The following is a 20,000-nucleotide window of genomic DNA, read 5'->3' as shown; positions in this document are numbered from 1 at the left end:
GTATGATGATGTCACGCGCATAGCCTCTATCAGAGCCATCTAACAGAAGAGTTACGATATTGAGGGGGCAGAAACCAAGCGCTCGAGTGCTGTTCATGCAGCCTGAACTGAGACAAGCTGGAGTTTGAAATACATTGTTTTCAACAAGGGCGGCGCAAATAAGAGCAAATTTAGGCATGTGTGCAACATGCCAACTGTTTTAAAGTCCCTGTAATGTTTATGTTGTACGATTACTACAAAACAATCTAAAATAAAGGGATTTAAGATCATTAAAGCTGGGCTGTTGCCTGGGTCCAATTTCTGCCTACTTCCGGTCCAGGACTTGTCCCTATTTGTTGTCCCCATTCTCAATAGAAGTCTATGTAGAAGAGCCGCAATTGGACTGGCCCCATGAAGTGAACAGCGTTTGCGTAACTCTGTCTTACTCTATGGCTCTGGCCTCTAAAGCCATACTGTACTAGAAACCTGCCACTGCAGTTGAAAGCAGGTCACATGCAGTGGTTTCTCTTTTGACTTTGTTTTAGTGGCGAAACAAATGCTTTGTATACTCTACCAAAAACAACACCGATGGGGTGGAACCACAGCTGTAAAGTGTTTTGGCTTTCCCACGGCACAGGAACACAACCGTCATTGTCAGTCCGCTGTGTAATGACATGCTGGTGATATCATCCTCCATGTCCCCTGGGACAACTGAGTCACATAACAGCCCAGTTGCTTTATGTTTCTCTCACCTACAGTGCATTGGCACAAATTGCAGATGTCCCTCATCCATCAGTCATCATGTGGTTGTCCTGTTCAGATGTCCCTCATCCATCAGTCATCATGTGGTTGTCCTGTTCAGATGTCCCTCATCCATCAGTCATCATGTGGTTGTCCTGTTCAGATGTCCCTCATCCGTCAGTCATCATGTGGTTGTCCTGTTCAGATGTCCCTCATCCGTCAGTCATCATGTGGTTGTCCTGTTCAGATGTCCCTCATCCATCAGTCATCATGTGGTTGTCCTGTTCAGATGTCCCTCATCCATCAGTCATCATGTGGTTGTCCTGTTCAGATGTCCCTCATCCATCAGTCATCATGTGGTTGTCCTGTTCAGATGTCCCTCATCCATCAGTCATCATGTGGTTGTCCTGTTCAGATGTCCCTCATCCATCAGTCATCATGTGGTTGTCCTGTTCAGTGCCACAGCCTGAGGAGCAAATAAAACACATTTTCTAAATAATATTTTTTTAGATTCTAACTTGTGTTGTTTGACGAGTCTTCCAAATAAGTACGACTTTTTGTGTGACGGTTTGGGCAGAGGGGCTATCCGTACAGAATACTGGCCATGATTCACATTGGCCTTGATTCTTCCTTACCTGAGTACACTTCATTCAATTGTATTCAATGCTTTCACAATGCATCGATCTGTATCCGAGTACACTTCAATCGGTCCTGATGCGGTCCCGGGAACGGTTGGGTGATCCGCCCCCGGGAACGGTACGCAGAATTCACACTACCATAACATCTGCCAAGTGGTCCAGAGTGCGCATCCGGGACCATAGTGGGAATCCCCCCTGAATCATGGCCAGCTTGGATCAGGCAATCATATTCAGGAACAGTTTGAATCAAATAGACTCAGTGTGAATCTGGCATTAATTATACTAAAACTACTGTTAGTAGACTACAGTGAGTAATACACTACTGCCGACGCTGAACCTCATGCCGAGTCTCACAGCAATGATGTCACCAGTGTGCCCTGGTTCTGCTTTCACATCACTCTTATAAAAAATAATGTCAACTAATTGACATTGAGTACAACTTTGTAATGTGGATCAAAAGACTGCTTAGAAGAGCTTGGACTAAAATCTGCATTTGGCTAAACTTAAAATTTCTGATCGAATTACGACAGAAAACTGAATTTTAATGGCACCATTGAATTTATCAATAGGCCTATGTCTACATTTGAAGCCAAATTAATAAATAGCTGCCATCTTGGATGTTTAGGTGGCTAACAGGCATTATTCATGCCATGTTTGATGCTTGTATCACAAAGTGAATTGTTGTGTCACTAATCTGTTACACTATGACCTGTGTGGGTGTGTGTGTGTGGGGCACGTCGATGTGTGTGTGTTTGCGCCAGCGAGCGCGTAGGCCTGTGTGCTTAGTGATTGATTATACATATTCCACATTACATGTTATCTATAATACATGTGTCCTGTGTGGGTGGGTGGAGGGTGCATGTGCCTGCATTTGCCTTAAATCTGATATCATGATATCATGAACCATTCAGATCTCTCAGGTCATCTGGGAAAGGTCTGCGTACTGTCCCTAAAACCAAAAATAAACAAGGGCAAGCAACATTTAGTTTTTATGCATCACATATTTGGAATGAACTCCCAGAAAACTGCAGGTCTGCTCTTATTCCTCTATTTCTTTATAAATACAAATAGACCTTTCTGTTTGCTGCTGCCTTTGATTGAGTTACTTTAAAAAAAAACTTTCTCCTCTGCACTGTAACTGTATCTGTATCTGTTATGTTTTACTTCTTCTGTTCTATGCATGTGATAATTGTGTTTCCTTTGTTGATGTTCAGTGTAAAGCACATTGGATTGCCTTAAACAAAAGGTTGTGCTGTGTTCATTGTGTGCGTGCGTGCGTGCGTGCGTGCGTGCGTGCGTGCGTGCGTGCGTGCGTGCGTGCGTAGGAGTTGCATGCAGAGCTGGGCTGGGAAGACATGGCCAGACAGAACAAGGAGGAAGAGGAGGGAGGGAGTGGACAGAGAGAGATGGGCAGTGGAGATGACTGTGATGATGAAGACGGCTGTGAAGGATCTGGAGGAATGGATGGTAAGACTCTCTTCTTCGTTGACATCAACACAAACACAGCCTCAACTCCTTGGCATGATGGAGGTCTTACATTGCAGCAGCCTCCTTCTTTCTCATGCCTGCATGGAAATACCCATGGGGACGAACAGCTCTCTTCTGAGAGATGAGTTCATCCGTTTCACCCCTCTATCTCTCTCTCTCTCTCTCTCTCTCTCTCGTTATCTCCTTTCATCTTGTTTTTCTCTTCTCTTCTCTTCTCTTCTCTTCTCTTCTCTTCTCTTCTCTTCTCTTCTCTTCTCTTCTCTTCTCTTCTCTTCTCTTCTCTTCTCTTCTCTTCTCTTCTCTTCTCTTCTCTTCTCTTCTCTTCTCTTCTCTTCTCTGCATTCATCCCTCCCAGTGTCCCCACCCTCCTTCATCTAATTTATTTTGATGAATGATGCAGTAACAACTACTGTAGGTCACACTGAAAACACAAATGGAAGTCATTTATGCATTTATGTACATTTATCTCTCTCTGGACTTGTTCTTCCTTCTTATGCTAATACATTATACATCGGTCTCACGGGGAGATCTGGGGACCCCTAGGGGCCTTAACATGATCCCGCAGTGACAAAGAAAAGCTACAATAGATCCTCTGCCATTTCATTTACTAATTAGGAAATCCATTTGTCCAAATTTCTGATTTAAAGCCTGAAGGCATGAAAATATGGAAGTCTCCCACGGTGAATATTTCAATTGTACATTTTAAATAATGAATAGTTCTAAAAAAAACTTTCATCATTCTCAGTCTACAAGGATAGCTCGACACATTCTTCCCAATTAAGCTGTAAAGGAGGGATAGGACACCAGGTTTAATGTGGTCAAACTTCATCACACCACACATCCCTTTACTTTAAATTAAAATAGAATGACATGACTTTTGTTGAGAAAAAGGGTCATGCAATTAAATATAACTTAGCCAAGGAACTGGGAGGTCAGTGTCCTAAAGGGGTACTTCCGTAAATGGTGCATTTATATAGAGCCTTTATCCAAGGCGCTTTACATAGATTGTGCATTACATTCAACCATTCACACACTGCATTCATACACTGATGGCGGCGGAGACCATGCAAGGGACCAACCTGCACATTGGGAGCAATTGGGGGTTCAGTGTCTTGCTCAAGGACACTTCGACACTATCTCTGGGGGAGCCCGTGTTCGAACTGGCAACCTTGTGGTTGCCATCCAGCCACTCTACCCCTGAGCCACCGCCGTCCGTAATTCTACTCTCTTGTATAGAGCGTAACCACTTACCCTATATATACTGTAGTATACTTGATGCCCAGAATAGGGATGCTAGGGTTCACGTGTTAAAGCCCCACAGCAGAATATACAGCAATCACTATCTATATTTAGCTGGAAAAACATATATGTTGATCGTCTGCTCCACGCGGTGCCTTGGCAACATGATGTCATACGTTTCCATGATCCTGTTGGCTTGTGACTGTATACTATACAGTCACAAGCCAACAGGATCATGGAAACGTATGACAGTGTATAGTTTCCATGGTGTTAGTGCTCTGTTCAGCGACCTTCTGTACTGTGTTGGTCAATCACTTTCCAGCTCCAGTTGATTTTTTTGTAAACAGGAGAGCAGAGAGGTGGTTAGCCTTTCTCCTAAACCCGGCAGACCACAACGCCAAGCATTTTGTATTCCAATGTCAAAAAGTATCCGTTGAATTAAAATCAGCAGAACGTTTGATTGATTTGTTTACTGCTGCAAAACTCTACACACAATGTACTACAGCCTCAACCTGGCCCACCACTAGAGGGTTTTGGTCGCAAAAACATCACATGATGTTGTTGCGGTTGTGTCCACCAACAGTGGAGGCGCATAGTTATGTAATAGAGGTCAAACCCTCACTGTTCACTACCAGCCCAGGCTCACCATCAGCGCTCGTTATGCTAATGATTATCATGCAACGTGCATCAACACAGCAAAAACCTCACTGTGTTCTTTAACTCTCAGAACGTTGCAGATTGGAGCCGCGAGGGTTCGTTTATGTTGCATTTGTGCACTCGGAGTTCGAAATGGAACACATGAACACTGAGGATTTTATTTAAAGGAGGTAATGGCAAATGCAGAAAGCTACTTTGTTTGCTTCAGGTGTAATAGCATTAAGCAATAAGCACAGCGGAGCTTCAGAGTTCAGACATAGCAGTGAAGGCAGTGGAATAAGCAGACAGGGCACACACAAATCTTCGAGATTATTCTCACAAACACGAGCTTTTAACATGAGCTTTACACTGCAGTGAGCCACACAGAATCAGAATCAGAACCAATCAGCATTATGTCACATCACAGATTTACAGGTGTAAGGAAGTCGGTGAAATTATTTTTATTCTTTCTCTTTCTCTTTCTCTTTCTCTTTCTCTTTCTCTTTCTCTTTCTCTTTCTCTTTCTCTTTCTTCTTTAAGGGACCAAGAAGTCACAAAAGTGACTTTGGTCACTTTTTTGTGGGTTTTTTTTTCTTCTTCTTCTTCTTCTTCTTCTTCTTCTCCTTCGCCAAAAATAGCTGTTCTGGCTGAATTGTGCGGTCGGTTTTCGCGAAACGCGGTAATCTGGTAGAGGGCCATGCCAAACGGTGACTATGCGAAGCCCATGACGATTGCCCAAATGGTGGCGCTATAGCACTCAATTGAAAATGCAAACTTTGAACGTGCATATCTCATGAACCGTTTGACCATTGGCAATGACACTTTGATACACATATGTGTCTCCTCATGCCGAACAACTTTCGTGTTCTGACTTTTGACCTCTGACCTTTAGATCACCCGCCATTTTGAATTATATGAAAAACAGTTCAAATGTATCTCCTCACAGGATCTTTGATCAAAATGCACAAAAACGTTTAAGTGAAAAATGCTAATGATTATCATGCAACGTGCATCAACACAGCAAAAACCTCACAGTGTTCTTTTAACTCTCAGAACGTTGCAGATTGGAGCCGCGAGGGTTCGTTTATGTTGCATTCGTGCGCTCGGAGTTCGAAATGGAACACATTAACACTGAGGATTTTATTTAAAGGAGGTAATGGCAAATGCAGAAAGCTACTTTCTTTGCTTCAGGTGTAATAGCATTAAGCAATAAGCACAGCGGAGCTTCAGAGTTCAGACATAGCAGTGAAGGCAGTGGAATAAGCAGACAGGGCACACACAAATTTTCGAGAGTATTCTCACAAACACAAGCTTTTAACATGAGCTTTACACTGCAGTGAGCCACACAGAATCAGAATCAGAACCAATCAGCATTATGTCACATCACAGATTTATAGGTGTAAGGAAGTCGGTGAAATTATTTTTATTCTTTCTCTTTCTCTTTCTCTTTCTCTTTCTCTTTCTCTTTCTCTTTCTCTTTCTCTTTCTTTCTTTCTTTCTTTCTTTCTTTCTTTCTTTCTTTAAGGGACCAAGAAGTCAAAGTGACTTTGGTCACTTATTGTTTTTGTGGGGGTTTTTTTCTTCTTCTTCTTCTTCTTCTTCTTCTTCTTCTTCTTCTTCTTCTTCTTCTTCTTCTTCTTCTTCTTCTTCTTCTTCTTCGCCAAAAATAGCTGTTCTGGCTGAATTGTGCGGTCGGTTTTCGCGAGACGCGGTAATCTGGTAGAGGGCCATGCCAAACGGTGACTATGCGAAGCCCATGACGATTGCCCAAATGGTGGCGCTATAGCACTCAATTGAAAATGCAAACTTTGAACGTGCATATCTCATGAACCGTTTGACCATTGGCAATGACACTTTGATACACATATGTGTCTCCTCATGCCGAACAACTTTCGTGTTCTGACTTTTGACCTCTGACCTTTAGATCACCCGCCATTTTGAATTATATGAAAAACAGTTCAAATGTATCTCCTCACAGGGTCTTTGATCAAAATGCACAAAAACGTCTACACGTGAACTTTGGACCTATACAGACAAAAAACAGTAGTACATTTTTTAAGTGAAAATGAAGTTGTTAATGAGCCAATGAAAATTGCTGTTTTGTGAAAATTCTTCTTCTGCCTCTAATACATACATGCAGCGTCATATGCTTATGTCACTTTACAGTATAGTAGACTAGGGCCATGCCAAATAGCACTGAAAGCAGTCTTACTCCAATTGGCCAAAGGGGGGTGCTATAGCAATTAAAAAAAATGAAACCTTTGAACATGCTTAACTCGTGCCTCATTTGGCCAAAAGTCATGGCACTTGTTTCCACATGTTCCTTGACTCATAGGGAACACATCTGTCACTTTGACAAGTAAGCCCCGCCCTCAGATTTTCCGCCAATTTGAGCAGTTTGAAAAATGCTTATACCTGATTTTCTGCCTGGATTTTTGAGCAATTTGCGTGAAATGTCCTACATACAATTTATGGACCATTAACTGAAATCCCGGTTGAAGAGAAGTTTGTACATGAAAACATTTACAGCAAAACACACTGTAGTAATGGATAGACATCCCCAGAACCAGGACACACATAATTGTTACCAAAAACACTGGATGATGTTACTGTTTATAATGAGTCAACTGACTGTGTCTTCATAGCTCAGTTGGTAGAGCTATCGCCTTTGGAGCACAGAGTCATGGGTTCAAATCCGGGTAATGACAACTCAGTCCGTGATTCTTATTTGTGCATATTGTTCTTATTGCGTATTGTCTTCTTTCTTGGTCCCGCCTTATCGTTGCTTGCAGCTATAGTTCTTTCTTTTTCTTTCTTTCTTTCTTTCTTTCTTTCTTTCTTTCTTTCTTTCTTTCTTTCTTTCTTTCTTTCTTGTGTCAGTCCCCATTGCTTTGCATGACTTTTTTGTGATAGTCTTGTGTTATTAACACTCCATGAATACAGTCTGGATGTTCATGAATGGATTTGAGGAAGTGGACTAAGAGTCAGTGTTGTTTTGTTGTGCTGAAGGTTTGCTCTTTCTCTACTGGTCTCTCTTCTCCTCATTGCTCCTCTCTTCCTCTCTTCAGGAATTCTCCAGATTAAACCGATTGATTTTCTTTCCTCTAACTGACACAATCTGTGCTCGCCCGGGCCCCTTCAATCTGTCTGTGTCCAAGACATGTCTACGTCCTATAATGTCAATAATGTAAATGTAATCACAGCGCGTCTTCTCTTCTCTTCTCTTCTCTTCTCTTCTCTTCTCTTCTCTTCTCTTCTCTTCTCTTCTCTTCTCTTCTCTTCTCTTCTCTTCTCTTCTCTTCTCTTCTCTATACTAAAAGGCATGTTGTCTTACCTACAGTATAATGCACTGTGTACCTTCTATGAGTGCAAGGTGCATTTTTGCGTTTGTTTGAGTGTGAATGTGTACTTGCACAGGGCCTCTCAGTCCCAGTAACCATGGTTACCAGGTGGTCTCTCATCCCAAGGGATGGGATTTAATGACGAGGAAAGAACGGGAGTGGGCTTGAGGGGGAGGGGGGAAGCAACTGTCCCTCTTTGGCAAATGGTGTATTTTACATGTGTTGCATACTCCCACATACAGTTTCATATCTCCATTCCAATACAGTGCAAAATGATTCATTCCAACCCACTGAGGATGGGAGCTGATTGGAAAAGTGAGACATGTGCAGCAAACTGAGTGCTATAATGCATTTGAGATCCATACGAAAAACTCAATATATCAAGAACACAATACATTAAAATGTTCAGCTCACCCCATTTTCAATGTGTTATTTATTTATCCTTTCACCAAAGTCTGCTCTGTCCTCCCTCTCTCATCTCTGTTCTGCTCTCCTGGACACCTCTCCCCTGGGGTCCGATTTCAGAGCCTACGCTGTAAAATACTCAATGGTTATTTAACTCTGAGAGTGTATAATAAATGGTTCCGTTTGTGCACTCTCAGAGTGGTCCTGCTTTGATGGTTTTATTAAAAAAAAAACATTTTCTATATTGTTAACATTCACTAAGTAATAGTAAAAGTGGAGAGTGTATTCCACAGTCCACACCTACACTATGTGATAGCCCATTGGTGAATGGATCCTTCTAGAATACAACATAAAAGAAGAGGATCCAAGGCACTCTGCTCCAGTGAGGTGAAAAAAAGCCTTTTTTATTGGGTTTAAGGCATGGCAAAGATCATTACAAAGAGGACCAACGCGTTTCGGCACTCAGCCTTCGTCAGGGTCCCTTCTAGAATACATTTGAAAAAGTACCCATTATTTAGGAAACTGTGAATGTTCCAGTGTACTGCTGGTATACAACAAGCCTCATTTGGATGTAAATGACAAACAGTCGATGAATCCATCCAGTCTCGCCTTTAGGCTGTTGATTTGAAACGTCAGCCTGTAACATATTAAATTAATTAAAAAGCTGTGTTGTTCCTTTCTATTTCTTTGTGGCATGTTTCCATTTTACAGGCATCAAATAGTCTGTGTGTGCTTTAAAAGAATACATTTAGTGAATTAAGCGTCCCTCACTCAACTGAAACTTTTACTCGTTGAAACCCAGTTTTTGCTTTATTTTTTTTGAGGGGCGCTAGCCTCTCCAATGCTTGCCTTTTGAAGATTACGTCATATGGTTTGAGGCGCCCCTCACTTCACACAAGTGTGATTTTTAAATACATGAGTGTAGCCCAAGGAATGTTCACACACTCACAAAGAGAAAAAGAGTGAGAGGAGAAGAGGTGGCAGGGTAGGGAGGGATGAGTGTGGTGAGAGACAACGGTAGGGAGATCATATGGAAACGAAAAGGAAATGATGGGGCTCACATACTGTGAGCACGCAAGCGCATGTGTATTATCTTTATGCGAGTAGTGTGTGTGCGTGCATGTGCATGCATGGCATGTGGCAGTGGTTCATAAACAGTATAGAGCTTCTATGATAGATCCCTAGGGGAGGAGATGGTCCTCATTAAAGAATTACACATTCACTTTGCTGTGCCGCTGTAGCTATGCAGGCCGCGCGGTGGCGGGGAGCCTCGCACTGGCTCTGTTAGACACGCCCACGGGGAGATAAAAGAATTGATCTTTACACACAGAATGTCACAGGATAGCTTGTGAATAGCTAAGTACACGGTCCACTCCCCTGTCTGTCTGTCTGTCTGTCTGTCTGTCTGTCTGTCTGTCTGTCTGTCTGTCTGTCTGTCTGTCTGTCTGTCTGTCTGTCTGTCTGTCTGTCTGTCTGTCTGTCTGTCTGTCTGTCTGTCTGTCTGTCTGTCTCTGCAGCTGTCTGTCTCTCTGTCAGTCTGTTTGCCTTCATTCTTAGGTATGAATGAACGTGATTGTGTTTCTGTGCCTATACCCACCAAGGTAATTTTGCAACCGTGTCATAACAGAGACATTGTGCAACCAAAAACCAAAAGCACAGTGAATAATTACATGGGAACAAAATTAATCTTGATTCTCGACCACAGTAACCTCAATCTAAAGTATTTAGTCATTAGTGGAAAACGGAACTTTGGGAACTTTGTGTGTGTGTGTGTGCGACTGTGCGTGTCGTGCGCGTGTGTCTTTACTTTACTTTGCTCTGCTTTGCTTTCCTCTGCGGGACATATTTGACCAAAATGCAGCAGCCTGCTCCCCTTGCTTTGTCTAGCTGTGTGGGCTTGTCTTCTTGCTGCTTGGGGGTTATTCCCGTATTCTAAATGAGCATTCTCATGTCACACACCTGATGGGAGAAGACACCTTATTGGCTCACTTTTTACACAGGATCTTTAACCAATCACTCTGCTGCCGCATTCAACTGTTCAGCATGTTCACGCAGTACACGCAGTAAAATCCGATGTGTTAATTTGACTTTGAGACCTGAGAGCTTGTAGATCAACTATTTTTTGCTATATTAGAAATGGTAACTGATTTTTTTTGCCACCTCCTATTTCCCTCTGAAATTATAGCCTGGAAACCAGACGAATCTGCTACAGGAAAAAAATCCCTGGTGAGATTGGTCTGGCTCTCCTCAGTTTGAATTACATTTCGCTCACCCCAATGTTGTGGGTGACCAGTCAGAGCCCAGTATTCAAAGTGACGTTGGAATCTGTTTGTAACTACCCCTGATGGAAATAAATCTATACCACACCAAAGTTCCAGACTAATATCATTCACGCAATGATATTAGTCTGGTCATGCCAGGCTACTGAAATTACGCTTCTGCCATAAGGGTTACTGTATATATACCCTCAGAGTCAAATGAACTGTACAGTAGTACATATCCTCTGAGCTCTCCTCACTGGATTACTTGCTCTCCTGCATCCCTCCTCCATAGATTTTATAATTCCACTGGAGGCTCTGCTTGACCTTCATCTCCATGACCTTGGGTTGATGCTGCCCCACTGCAAGCAAGCCAACAGTAGCCTATAGTCCACATGCTACCCATTATTATTCATATCTCAGACTCGTCACACCACAGTTCACGTCTTGCCTCATTAGCTTGCCTACTACTAATAATAGCTGGAGCCTGGATGAAGATTGTATACACTTTCCTGGATTGCTAGAGATGGCAATTTCAATGCTGCAGAGATAATCCTACCACAAAGTTGCCCACAATTCCTTGCCTTCTACTCTTAAAAAACGAAGGCCAATAAAAAACATTTGGTTTCTATGGTCTATAGAACTCTAGATCAGTGGTTCTCAACCTTTACAGCCCGTGACCCCCAAAATAATCATATTTGAACTGAACCTCACCCTGATAAGCAATTAACCTTTAGCTAAGCCCCGCCCTCTCCCACTTAGACACTCCCACTTGGACACTTTCCAGCCGGGCTCATTCATTCCAATGTAAATATCATGGATTTTACACATTCAATACTGGTTCATTTTTGGAAACAGACCTTCAAAATCTCTTTCAAATCCATTAACAAGGCCTGCCATATGCACTGGAAAAATGTGTGCGTGGCATTTCTTTTTTAAAACAATGTTTCATCATATAGGAAAACTATTGGTGGAGAGGTTTGTCTAACCCATGTTATGCTTAGCTGTGATTGGACCATAGCAGTTTGGGGAGGGGCTTCGCTATAGGTCAATTGGAATGTAGGAGTTGAGGAATTCAACATTCGTTTTTTTTTTATTTTGTTTTTGGCTTTTTCTGCCTTTATTGATAGGTTGAAAGTAGACTGACAGGAAATGGGGAGAGAGATGGGGGAAGACACGCGGCAAAGGCTGTCGGGATCAGGAGTCGAACCCGCGGCATGCCGTCAGGCTGGCTTGGCAGCCTAGGTGCCCAGACGGTTGGGCCAGCATCAACATTTGTTTGAGTTTTTTTTACTAGGCTGTAGGCTACACCTCATGCCTCTACATCCCCCACAAACACTCAAATCAGGCTTCTGGCCAAACATGAGGCCTCAAACCTGGTCACCTCTTTTATGCACTATCCTGAAAGTACGTGCTACATAAATGTTTAGAAAAGTGCAACAATAGCACATCTACAAGCTCACAATGCTGCCATGCTTTGTGAAATTGTAGATGTAGAGCAACTATTTGAGCTGTTTTTTAAATATTTGTCAAAGTATGATAGGCTTAAGTGGTTAACTTTATTTGACATTAGTCAAAATAAACGTTTATAGAGCGATAAGAATGATAACAGACATCTACGTACGGGTGGTGTTCCCCTCTGCGCCTTGGCTCCCACAGTGTCAGATAGATAGATAGATAGATAGATAGATAGATAGATAGATAGATACACAAGTCTGATGGCTTGGGAAAATAAACTCTTGAACCTTTTGCCAGAGGGCAGCAGAGTGAACAGTGATATGGATGGTTTGGGGCTGTCATGACATCAGTCTCACTTCCTCCCTGTAGCTGTTCTCGTTGTCGTCCCTCATGAGGCCCATCACTATGTTGTGTCGTCCGTGTATTTCACAATATGATTGATTGCTAATGAACCTGGCACAGCAGTCATGTGTCACCGCAGGGTGAACAGCAGTGGACTCAGAAAGAACACAGCCCTGAGAAGAGCCAGTGCTCAGGGAGATGACGTTGGAGTTGTAACAGTTGTTTGTTTCCCACCTGCACAGATTCATTGAGGTCTGTTCGTTAGAAAGTCCAGCAGCCGGTTACACAGGGGAGTGCTTAAGGCCCAGGGGGTCCAATTTGTTGCCGAGTAGGGATAATTGTGTTGAATGCTGAGCTGAACTCCAAGAACAGCACATTGGTGTTCTTCTCCTCTAGAATAGATGTGCCACCGTGTAGCATGCCATACTCTGTAGCAATTTGAAGGTGCTCACCGCTGACAGGTTCCTCTCCCTGATCTCAGAGTCACTATCTGTAGAGCGATTTGAAGGTGCTCACTGAGGGGCGCCCGCTGGCCTAGTGGTCCAGGCGCATGCCACATATAGGCTCTGGCCTGACAGTGTGTTGTGTGTTCGAGTCCTGTTGATGACGACCTTTGCTGCATGTCTCTCCCCTTCTATCTCTCCCTCTTTCCTGTCAATCTCCACTTGAAACTTTCAATAAAGGCAGAAAAGGAAAAATAAAAAAAATAAAAAGGAAAGGAAAGTGCTCACCGCTGACAGGTTCCTCGCCCTGATCTCAGAGTCACTATCTGCCTGACTGTTGTTCACTCAGAGTGAGTTCTACTTCTATGAGCTTCTCAGCAGAACCAGATGTGTATACTTGGTTGATGAAACCGCACATGCGTCTAGAAAAGTATAATAAAGTTTATTTACATAAACTAATAAAAAGTAATTCTAGAACAAAGTTATTTTGGTGGAAACGGGACCTGTGAGAAAGCAAAACAAATCAACTCAACCAAACCCAAACAAAACCAAGCAAGAAGGAGAGACAGAATGAAGACTCAACCCCAATTTACAGGGTGAGCAATCACTGATTTATTCTTATTGTTACGTGCCGGTGTCATGCTCAGTAAATAGCAGATCTACAAGATCACAGCGCGTCACATTCGTGACGTGCTGTGAGCTTGTAGATCTGCTATTTACAGCATGCAACATCAGCGTGCAATGAAGCGTGAATCAGGCTTTACTTCCTCAAAATATAAGGCTACACTGTTCATTCATTCCAAGGAAAAAGCAACTAACAACTGCACTGTGGTCACATGCCTATCCTTATGCCTCTGTCTTACCTTATTTCACTAATACTTTAGTTTCTATAGTTCTATAGTTTCTCATTTCTTTCCACTTCCTTTCCTTTTGTAAATCATCCTTTGTCTCTCATCCGTCTCTCTGTCTGTTTAGAAATAGAGTCTGATCATAAATATTCGCCGAGGGCATAATCTACTGCTCCTCGTAACTTTACTCTATGCAATGTATGTGCGCGTGCATGTTATTGTGTGTACGTGCATGTTATTGTGTGTGTGTGTGTGTGTGTGCATGCGTGCATGCGTGCGTGCGTGCGTGCGTGCGTGCGTGTGTGTTGCCTCCCCAGGGAACCAGGGCCAAGGTAATGAAATTCTCATTACTGATTCAGCTGGAAATGCTGGGATACATTTACACGCCTACTCACACCCGGCACCTTGTACAGACGCTCGTCAAGGTCACCCCACATCTACACTTAATTTGTGTATGTATACCTATGTGTGTGTGTGTGTGTGTGTGTGTGTGTGTGTGTGTGTGTGTGTGTGTGTGTGTGTGTGTGTGTGTGTGTGTGTGTGTGTGTGTGTGTGTGTGTGTGTGTGTGTGTGTGTGTGTGTGTGTGTGTGTCCATTGTATACATACAAATTGAGTAGCAACAAGAAGAGTGGGTGTAATGACAGTTCTGCACGCCACAGGCATCTGACATGAAATACCGTCATTAACGCTCGCTCACACACACACACACACACACACACACACACACACACACACACACACACACACACACACACACACACACACACACACACACACACACACACACAGATTTTACCTCTGAAATCAAAGCATAGCTGACATAACTCCCTTCTACATAGATTTTATTGAAACACACCCACACACGCACACACACACACACACACGCACGCACACACGCACGCAGATTCACACAAATATTTCAACCACTTGACATGTGCATATATTACCTTCTGAGGCAAGACAGTTTCTGCTGCTGCTTTAGCCAAGTTGATCAAAGCATAGATTACATCCTTCTCTGACACACTGTGTTTATGGACCACACACACACACACACACACACACACACACACACACACACACACACACACACACACACACAAACACAGGAGCTATTGTTTCACAAGATGTTATGTTATCTGGTATATACTGTGTCAGGCGACGAATCCGTAGGAATGTATGAATGCCAATTAAATATTGATATGCTGAGTGTTGTTTTTTAATTTAACCACACGAAGCGCTCCCATTCTACGGGCCAACATTCTGTGAAAATAGCCGATCTACAAGCCCTCAAAGCACAGCGTTGGAGTATATAGGGTTTCAGTGCTTGACACTAGGATGGCACAGAAAGGTTAGGAAATGTGATGCCTTAACCCAGTGATTCTCAACCTGTGGTACCAAGTCCGGTATGGGAAGGGGTGCGCACGCTACAGTATATGTCATACTGTGCGCCGCATCAATTCTCAGGTATTAAATGTTGCTTACATGCGTATCATTTTTGTACTGTAAACATTTTCGGGACAGCGTTGTTATTCCGACGGCGCATTCATTGGTCCGACTCTTCATGCTTCAAAACAGCAACCATTGTTCCAGTCCCAAAAAAGGGCAAAGTAACTGGATTAAACAACTAGAGGCCTGTAGCAATTACACCCATAGTGAGCAAATGCTTTGAGAAACTCGTCAGAGGAATGATCAACAACAAATTGCCACCCACACTTGACCCCTTACAATTTGCGTATCGCCAGAACAGATCCACGGATGACGCAATCGCAACAGCTCTCCACACAACCCTGAGAAAAGTCTTCTTAATACCATAATCCCCCCCATACTAGACACCAAGCTAAAGAGTCTGGGTCTGAACACAAACCTCTGCAGTTGGATACTCAACTTCCTGACAGACAGGCGTCAGGTGGTGCATATGGGCACAACGACTTCTGACCGTCAGCACAGGAGCCCCCCAGGGCTGCTTTCTGAGCCCCCTTCTCTACTCCCTGTACACCCATGACTGCGTGGCTCTGTTCAGCTCCAACAAAGTGATCAAGTTCGCGGACGACACTACAGTCATAGGCCTGATCACAAACGATGATGAAACAGCCTACAGGAGAGAAGTGGAGAACCTCGCACACACTTGGGAGTATAAGTACACATCACTGAAGACTTCACCTGGGCAGTACAGACGGAGCGGGTGGTGAAGAAAGCACAACAACGCCTCTACTTCCTGAGAAGAATCAAGAAAGCTGGCATGGGCCCCAAAGTCCTAAAAGCTTTCTACAGAGGCACCACAGAGAGCATTCTGACTGGCTGCTTCACGGCCTGGTATGGCAGCTGCAGCGACCTCAACCGTAAAGCATTGCAGAAGGTTGTGCGATCAGCCAAACGCATCAGCGGATGTGATCTCCCCCCCATCGAAGCCTTGTACGACGATCGTTGTGTCAGCAAAGCTCGTGGAATTATGAAGGACCCAAGCCATCCCAACCGCAGACTGTTTGAGATGCTGCCGCATGGAAAACGTTTTCACAGTCTCAAAGCCACTGAAAACAGACTGCAAAAAGCTTCTTCCCCCGAACAATCAGATACATGAACGAACTGATAAGAACCAGAGCCAAACCGGGCAAAGGAACCTTGCACCTTTTAAACTAAAATTGCTGTATATACGCAACATAACCTCAAATTGCACCTTCTTAAACTAAATTGTATATGGAACATAACCTAATGTGAAGCTGTTCACATAAAGTTTACTTAACTTTGCTACTACAGGGAAAAGATGCACATGTACATATGTTACTTTTTTTTTGTTTTTACTCTTTGAATGCTCTTTCTTGCACTCTTTATTCTATCCCTTTGTTGGCTGTGCTTGCTGTGTTTTGTTGTTTGAATGTTATGCTATCTATATGCTGCTGCATTGTCTGTAAGGAAGCCAAACAAAAATAAGTTTTACTCTTATGTACCTGTACACAAGATGTAACAATAAAGTACAACCTTGAACTCGCCCCATCACTAACCCTGTCCCTAACCTTAACTCCACGTTGTCGGACTAATGCGCCGTCGGAATTACGAGCAGATCCCAACATTTTCACGTGACAAACGATGTTTGTCATCAATTCACTCTCACACAAGAATCCATCAATGTCAATTTCTCAATTTGGGGGTAGTGTACAAATGTTACCATTTGGTTACGTTTGTACACTTTCACTGACATTGAGGATTCTTTGTGTCAGCCTGTGAGTCTCCTCACCAACAGGTCTTACCTGCTAAACGAGAGAGTGTAAGAAACAGAAACCCATGTGCTGTTCACAGGCTTGTTCACAATTACTTCATTATTGTCATCTAACGTTGGTTCGTAAACGGTGTGACGACGCACCCTGGGATTTTGTGACAACCACACAGTATTGCAATATACACAACTATACACATTGTTATGAATTATTGCTTAATTTACTAGATCTGTATTTAGTTCGCACTCATTTCCTAATACAGAGGCAAATGTGATACCCTAAAATAAATAATATATATATTGTATTTGAGCCACTTTCAACCTGATGTCCCTTGTTTTGGTCATTATTAAAATGAAAATTTGTGAAAGTAATTAGTGAAATTATAATCTTTATTTGGCACTATAAGTAGGTCGGGAGAGGCTTATTGTCGCTATCAGCCAATTGTATTTATTAATATGAATAAATAAAAAATAAACTAACTCACAAAGTGCTAACACTTGCTACAGAGGCTATTTTGCATGCATATGAATGGTGTGCCTTGAGTGTGCCTGTAGAGAGAGAGGGGGGGGGGGGCGGGGGGGTTATATGGCCAACAAATCTACAAATTATGAAATCCAGAATGCTGACAGATTATAGTTTCCATGACGTCCATGACCTCTGTCTGTAGAGTCATTTTCATACCTTGTTCAAGTTATCTTGAAGGCAACATACATTATAGGGTGTTGTTAGAAAATCAGTGCATTCAAATCACATACAGTAGTTTTTCCACAATCTTGTGTTTTTGTGTGTAGAAACCGCATTTGATACATTTGTCTGTTGAGCCTTTTAGACAGCTATACCTGTAACTGTAGGCTACAACCGTGCATGCATGCGTGCGCGTGTTTGCATTTACTTTACTTCGCAATATACCTCTCCTGTTGTCATGGTCATGTCTGTTTCCTGTGTGTGTTACCGCAACTCTGATTAATTGCCCCACCCCACCTGGTGGAGACTGGAGACCATTGCTGTCGCCCTTGGGAAATCCCTTGGATTGGCGCCAAACCCACTTGAAAGCATTACATTTATAAATACATGGTTTACAAGAATTCATTCGTTTTTCCCCGGGCCTGTGATTGCTGACTGAGCACCCTTTGTTTTCACTTGATGTCCCTGTTCTCGCCCGCAGTGCCGTTTAGCGGCCAGCGTTTTTTGTCAGAAGCATTTGTCTGCTTCCTTTTCGCGGACGCTGAGTGTTGAGGTTTACAAGTTTTTAATCTGCAGGTATTCCTTTGTTTCTGTTTTCCGTGACCAAGTTTTTACTCAACGATTCTTTGAGCGGAAGAGCCATTACGTTCTGCAAACAGTTCACACAAATTCCCACGGCAGATTAAAGGGTTGCTTCATTTTCAGTGTCGACATTGTCCATCAGTCTGTGGTCATTGAGTGATAAGGTTATTTCTTTCTTTCTTCTTTGTTTTAACCACTTGAACCCCACGCGTCCACATTATGGTGGGCGAACATTGAAGATCAAGAGATTTGGTGTCGTCCAAGAAAAGCGGTCCAAATTACAAAGCTGACTCAATTCCAGTTTGTAGTCTTGTAAATCATGTCAAGGACCCCCAGATGAATATGTATTTTTCCACGGACCCCCATCTGAGAATGCTTTGTGTCAGCAACCCCCCAAAAGAATTATTCAAAATGTTCGAATACTTTCAAATTTTTTAAAAGATGTTCTAAAATGTAGCAGATGTACAAGATCGCAGCAAGGCACAAAGTGAGCACTATAAATACACCGTTGTAGTTGTGGTGTGGTCTCTGCCATCCACCAACAGCCCTTAAGAGTGTTTATTTATTGTTGTAGTTGTGGTGTGGTCTCTGCCATCCACCAACAGCCCTTAAGAGTGTTTTATTTATTGTTGTAGTTGTGGTGTGGTCTCTGCCATCCACCAACAGCCCTTAAGAGTGTTTTATTTATTGTTGTAGTTGTGGTGTGGTCTCTGCCATCCACCAACAGCCCTTAAGAGTGTTTTATTTTCAATGGAGCTGAAAATGGGCCGATCTGGATGACGCAATCCACTGCAGTCCAGGATTGTGCTTGAATCCTTCAAATGTCACTACTACATTGCTATTAACGCGCACGCGCGCGCACACACACACACACACACACACACACACACACACACACACGCGCGCGCACACACACACACAGCACACACACACACACACTCATTACTCATCTAGGGAAAGGTTAAACTCCCCCATGAGTATGACCAGTGACACTGTTCATCACTCACCTCTGTCACAAGTGTGTGTGTGTGTGTGTGTGTGTGTGTGTGTGTGTGTGTGTGTGTGTGTGTGTGTGTGTGTGTGTGTGTGTGTGTGTGTGTGTGTGTGTGTGTGTGTGTGTGTGTGTGTGTGTGTGTGTTTGCACGCGTGCATGTGTTTTACAAATCTGCCATATGTGAGTGTTGCTAAGAGACAAACAGGCTGAAGGGCATGCAGGTGGAGATGGCCTGTATAGCCTCCAGCAGCATGGCATGCACACAAACACATCCTCGCTGACAGGATCACAGCGGCTTGCGATAGAAGGTTTCTGCCTGGACACATGCTCTCTGTACATATATGCATTCATCAACTTACAGTTATGTACATGCATATTGAGACCTGTTAATAGCTCATACAACAAGCAAATCCTGGACGGTCCAGGTGTGGGCCCTATTTCGTAAATCCCTTATCCCTAAACTTCTTTAGCTTTTTTTACTATTTTGAAAAACATTTTTGAATAGTTCAAATAGCCGATCTACAAGCTCACAACGTGTTGATCGGCTAGTTGAACAATTTTAATATGTTTTTCAAAATAGTAAAAAATAGGCAAAGAAGTTTAGGGATAAGGGCTTTAGGCACTGACGAAAATAGGGCCCTTTAAAATCTCCTGTATGATTTTGGTTCCCTATTCCCAGTGATGTATCCATGTATCCAGTGATGTATTCTC

General features: G+C 43.0%; 1 protein-coding gene across 1 annotated transcript in view; it reads left to right on the top strand.

Annotated features, from left to right (window-relative positions):
- The window catches only part of LOC306926161 (glypican-5-like), a gene marked incomplete at its 3' end in the record, with an annotated part of 62,590 nt that overhangs the window by 35,804 nt on the left and 6,786 nt on the right, over positions 1 to 20,000 (top strand). Inside the window, exon 9 of the mRNA XM_079505424.1 lies at positions 2,684 to 2,825. Within this exon, the coding sequence (XP_079361550.1) occupies positions 2,684 to 2,825 (142 nt within the window). The remainder of the gene's footprint in view (positions 1 to 2,683; positions 2,826 to 20,000) is intronic.

The sequence above is a fragment of the Electrona antarctica genome, assembly GCF_951216825.1.
Source record: "Electrona antarctica genome assembly, chromosome: 7".
In the NCBI taxonomy this organism is placed as follows: domain Eukaryota; kingdom Metazoa; phylum Chordata; class Actinopteri; order Myctophiformes; family Myctophidae; genus Electrona; species Electrona antarctica.
The sequence above is the reverse complement of the archived record's forward strand: the minus strand, read 5'-3'. Positions and strand labels throughout refer to the sequence as shown.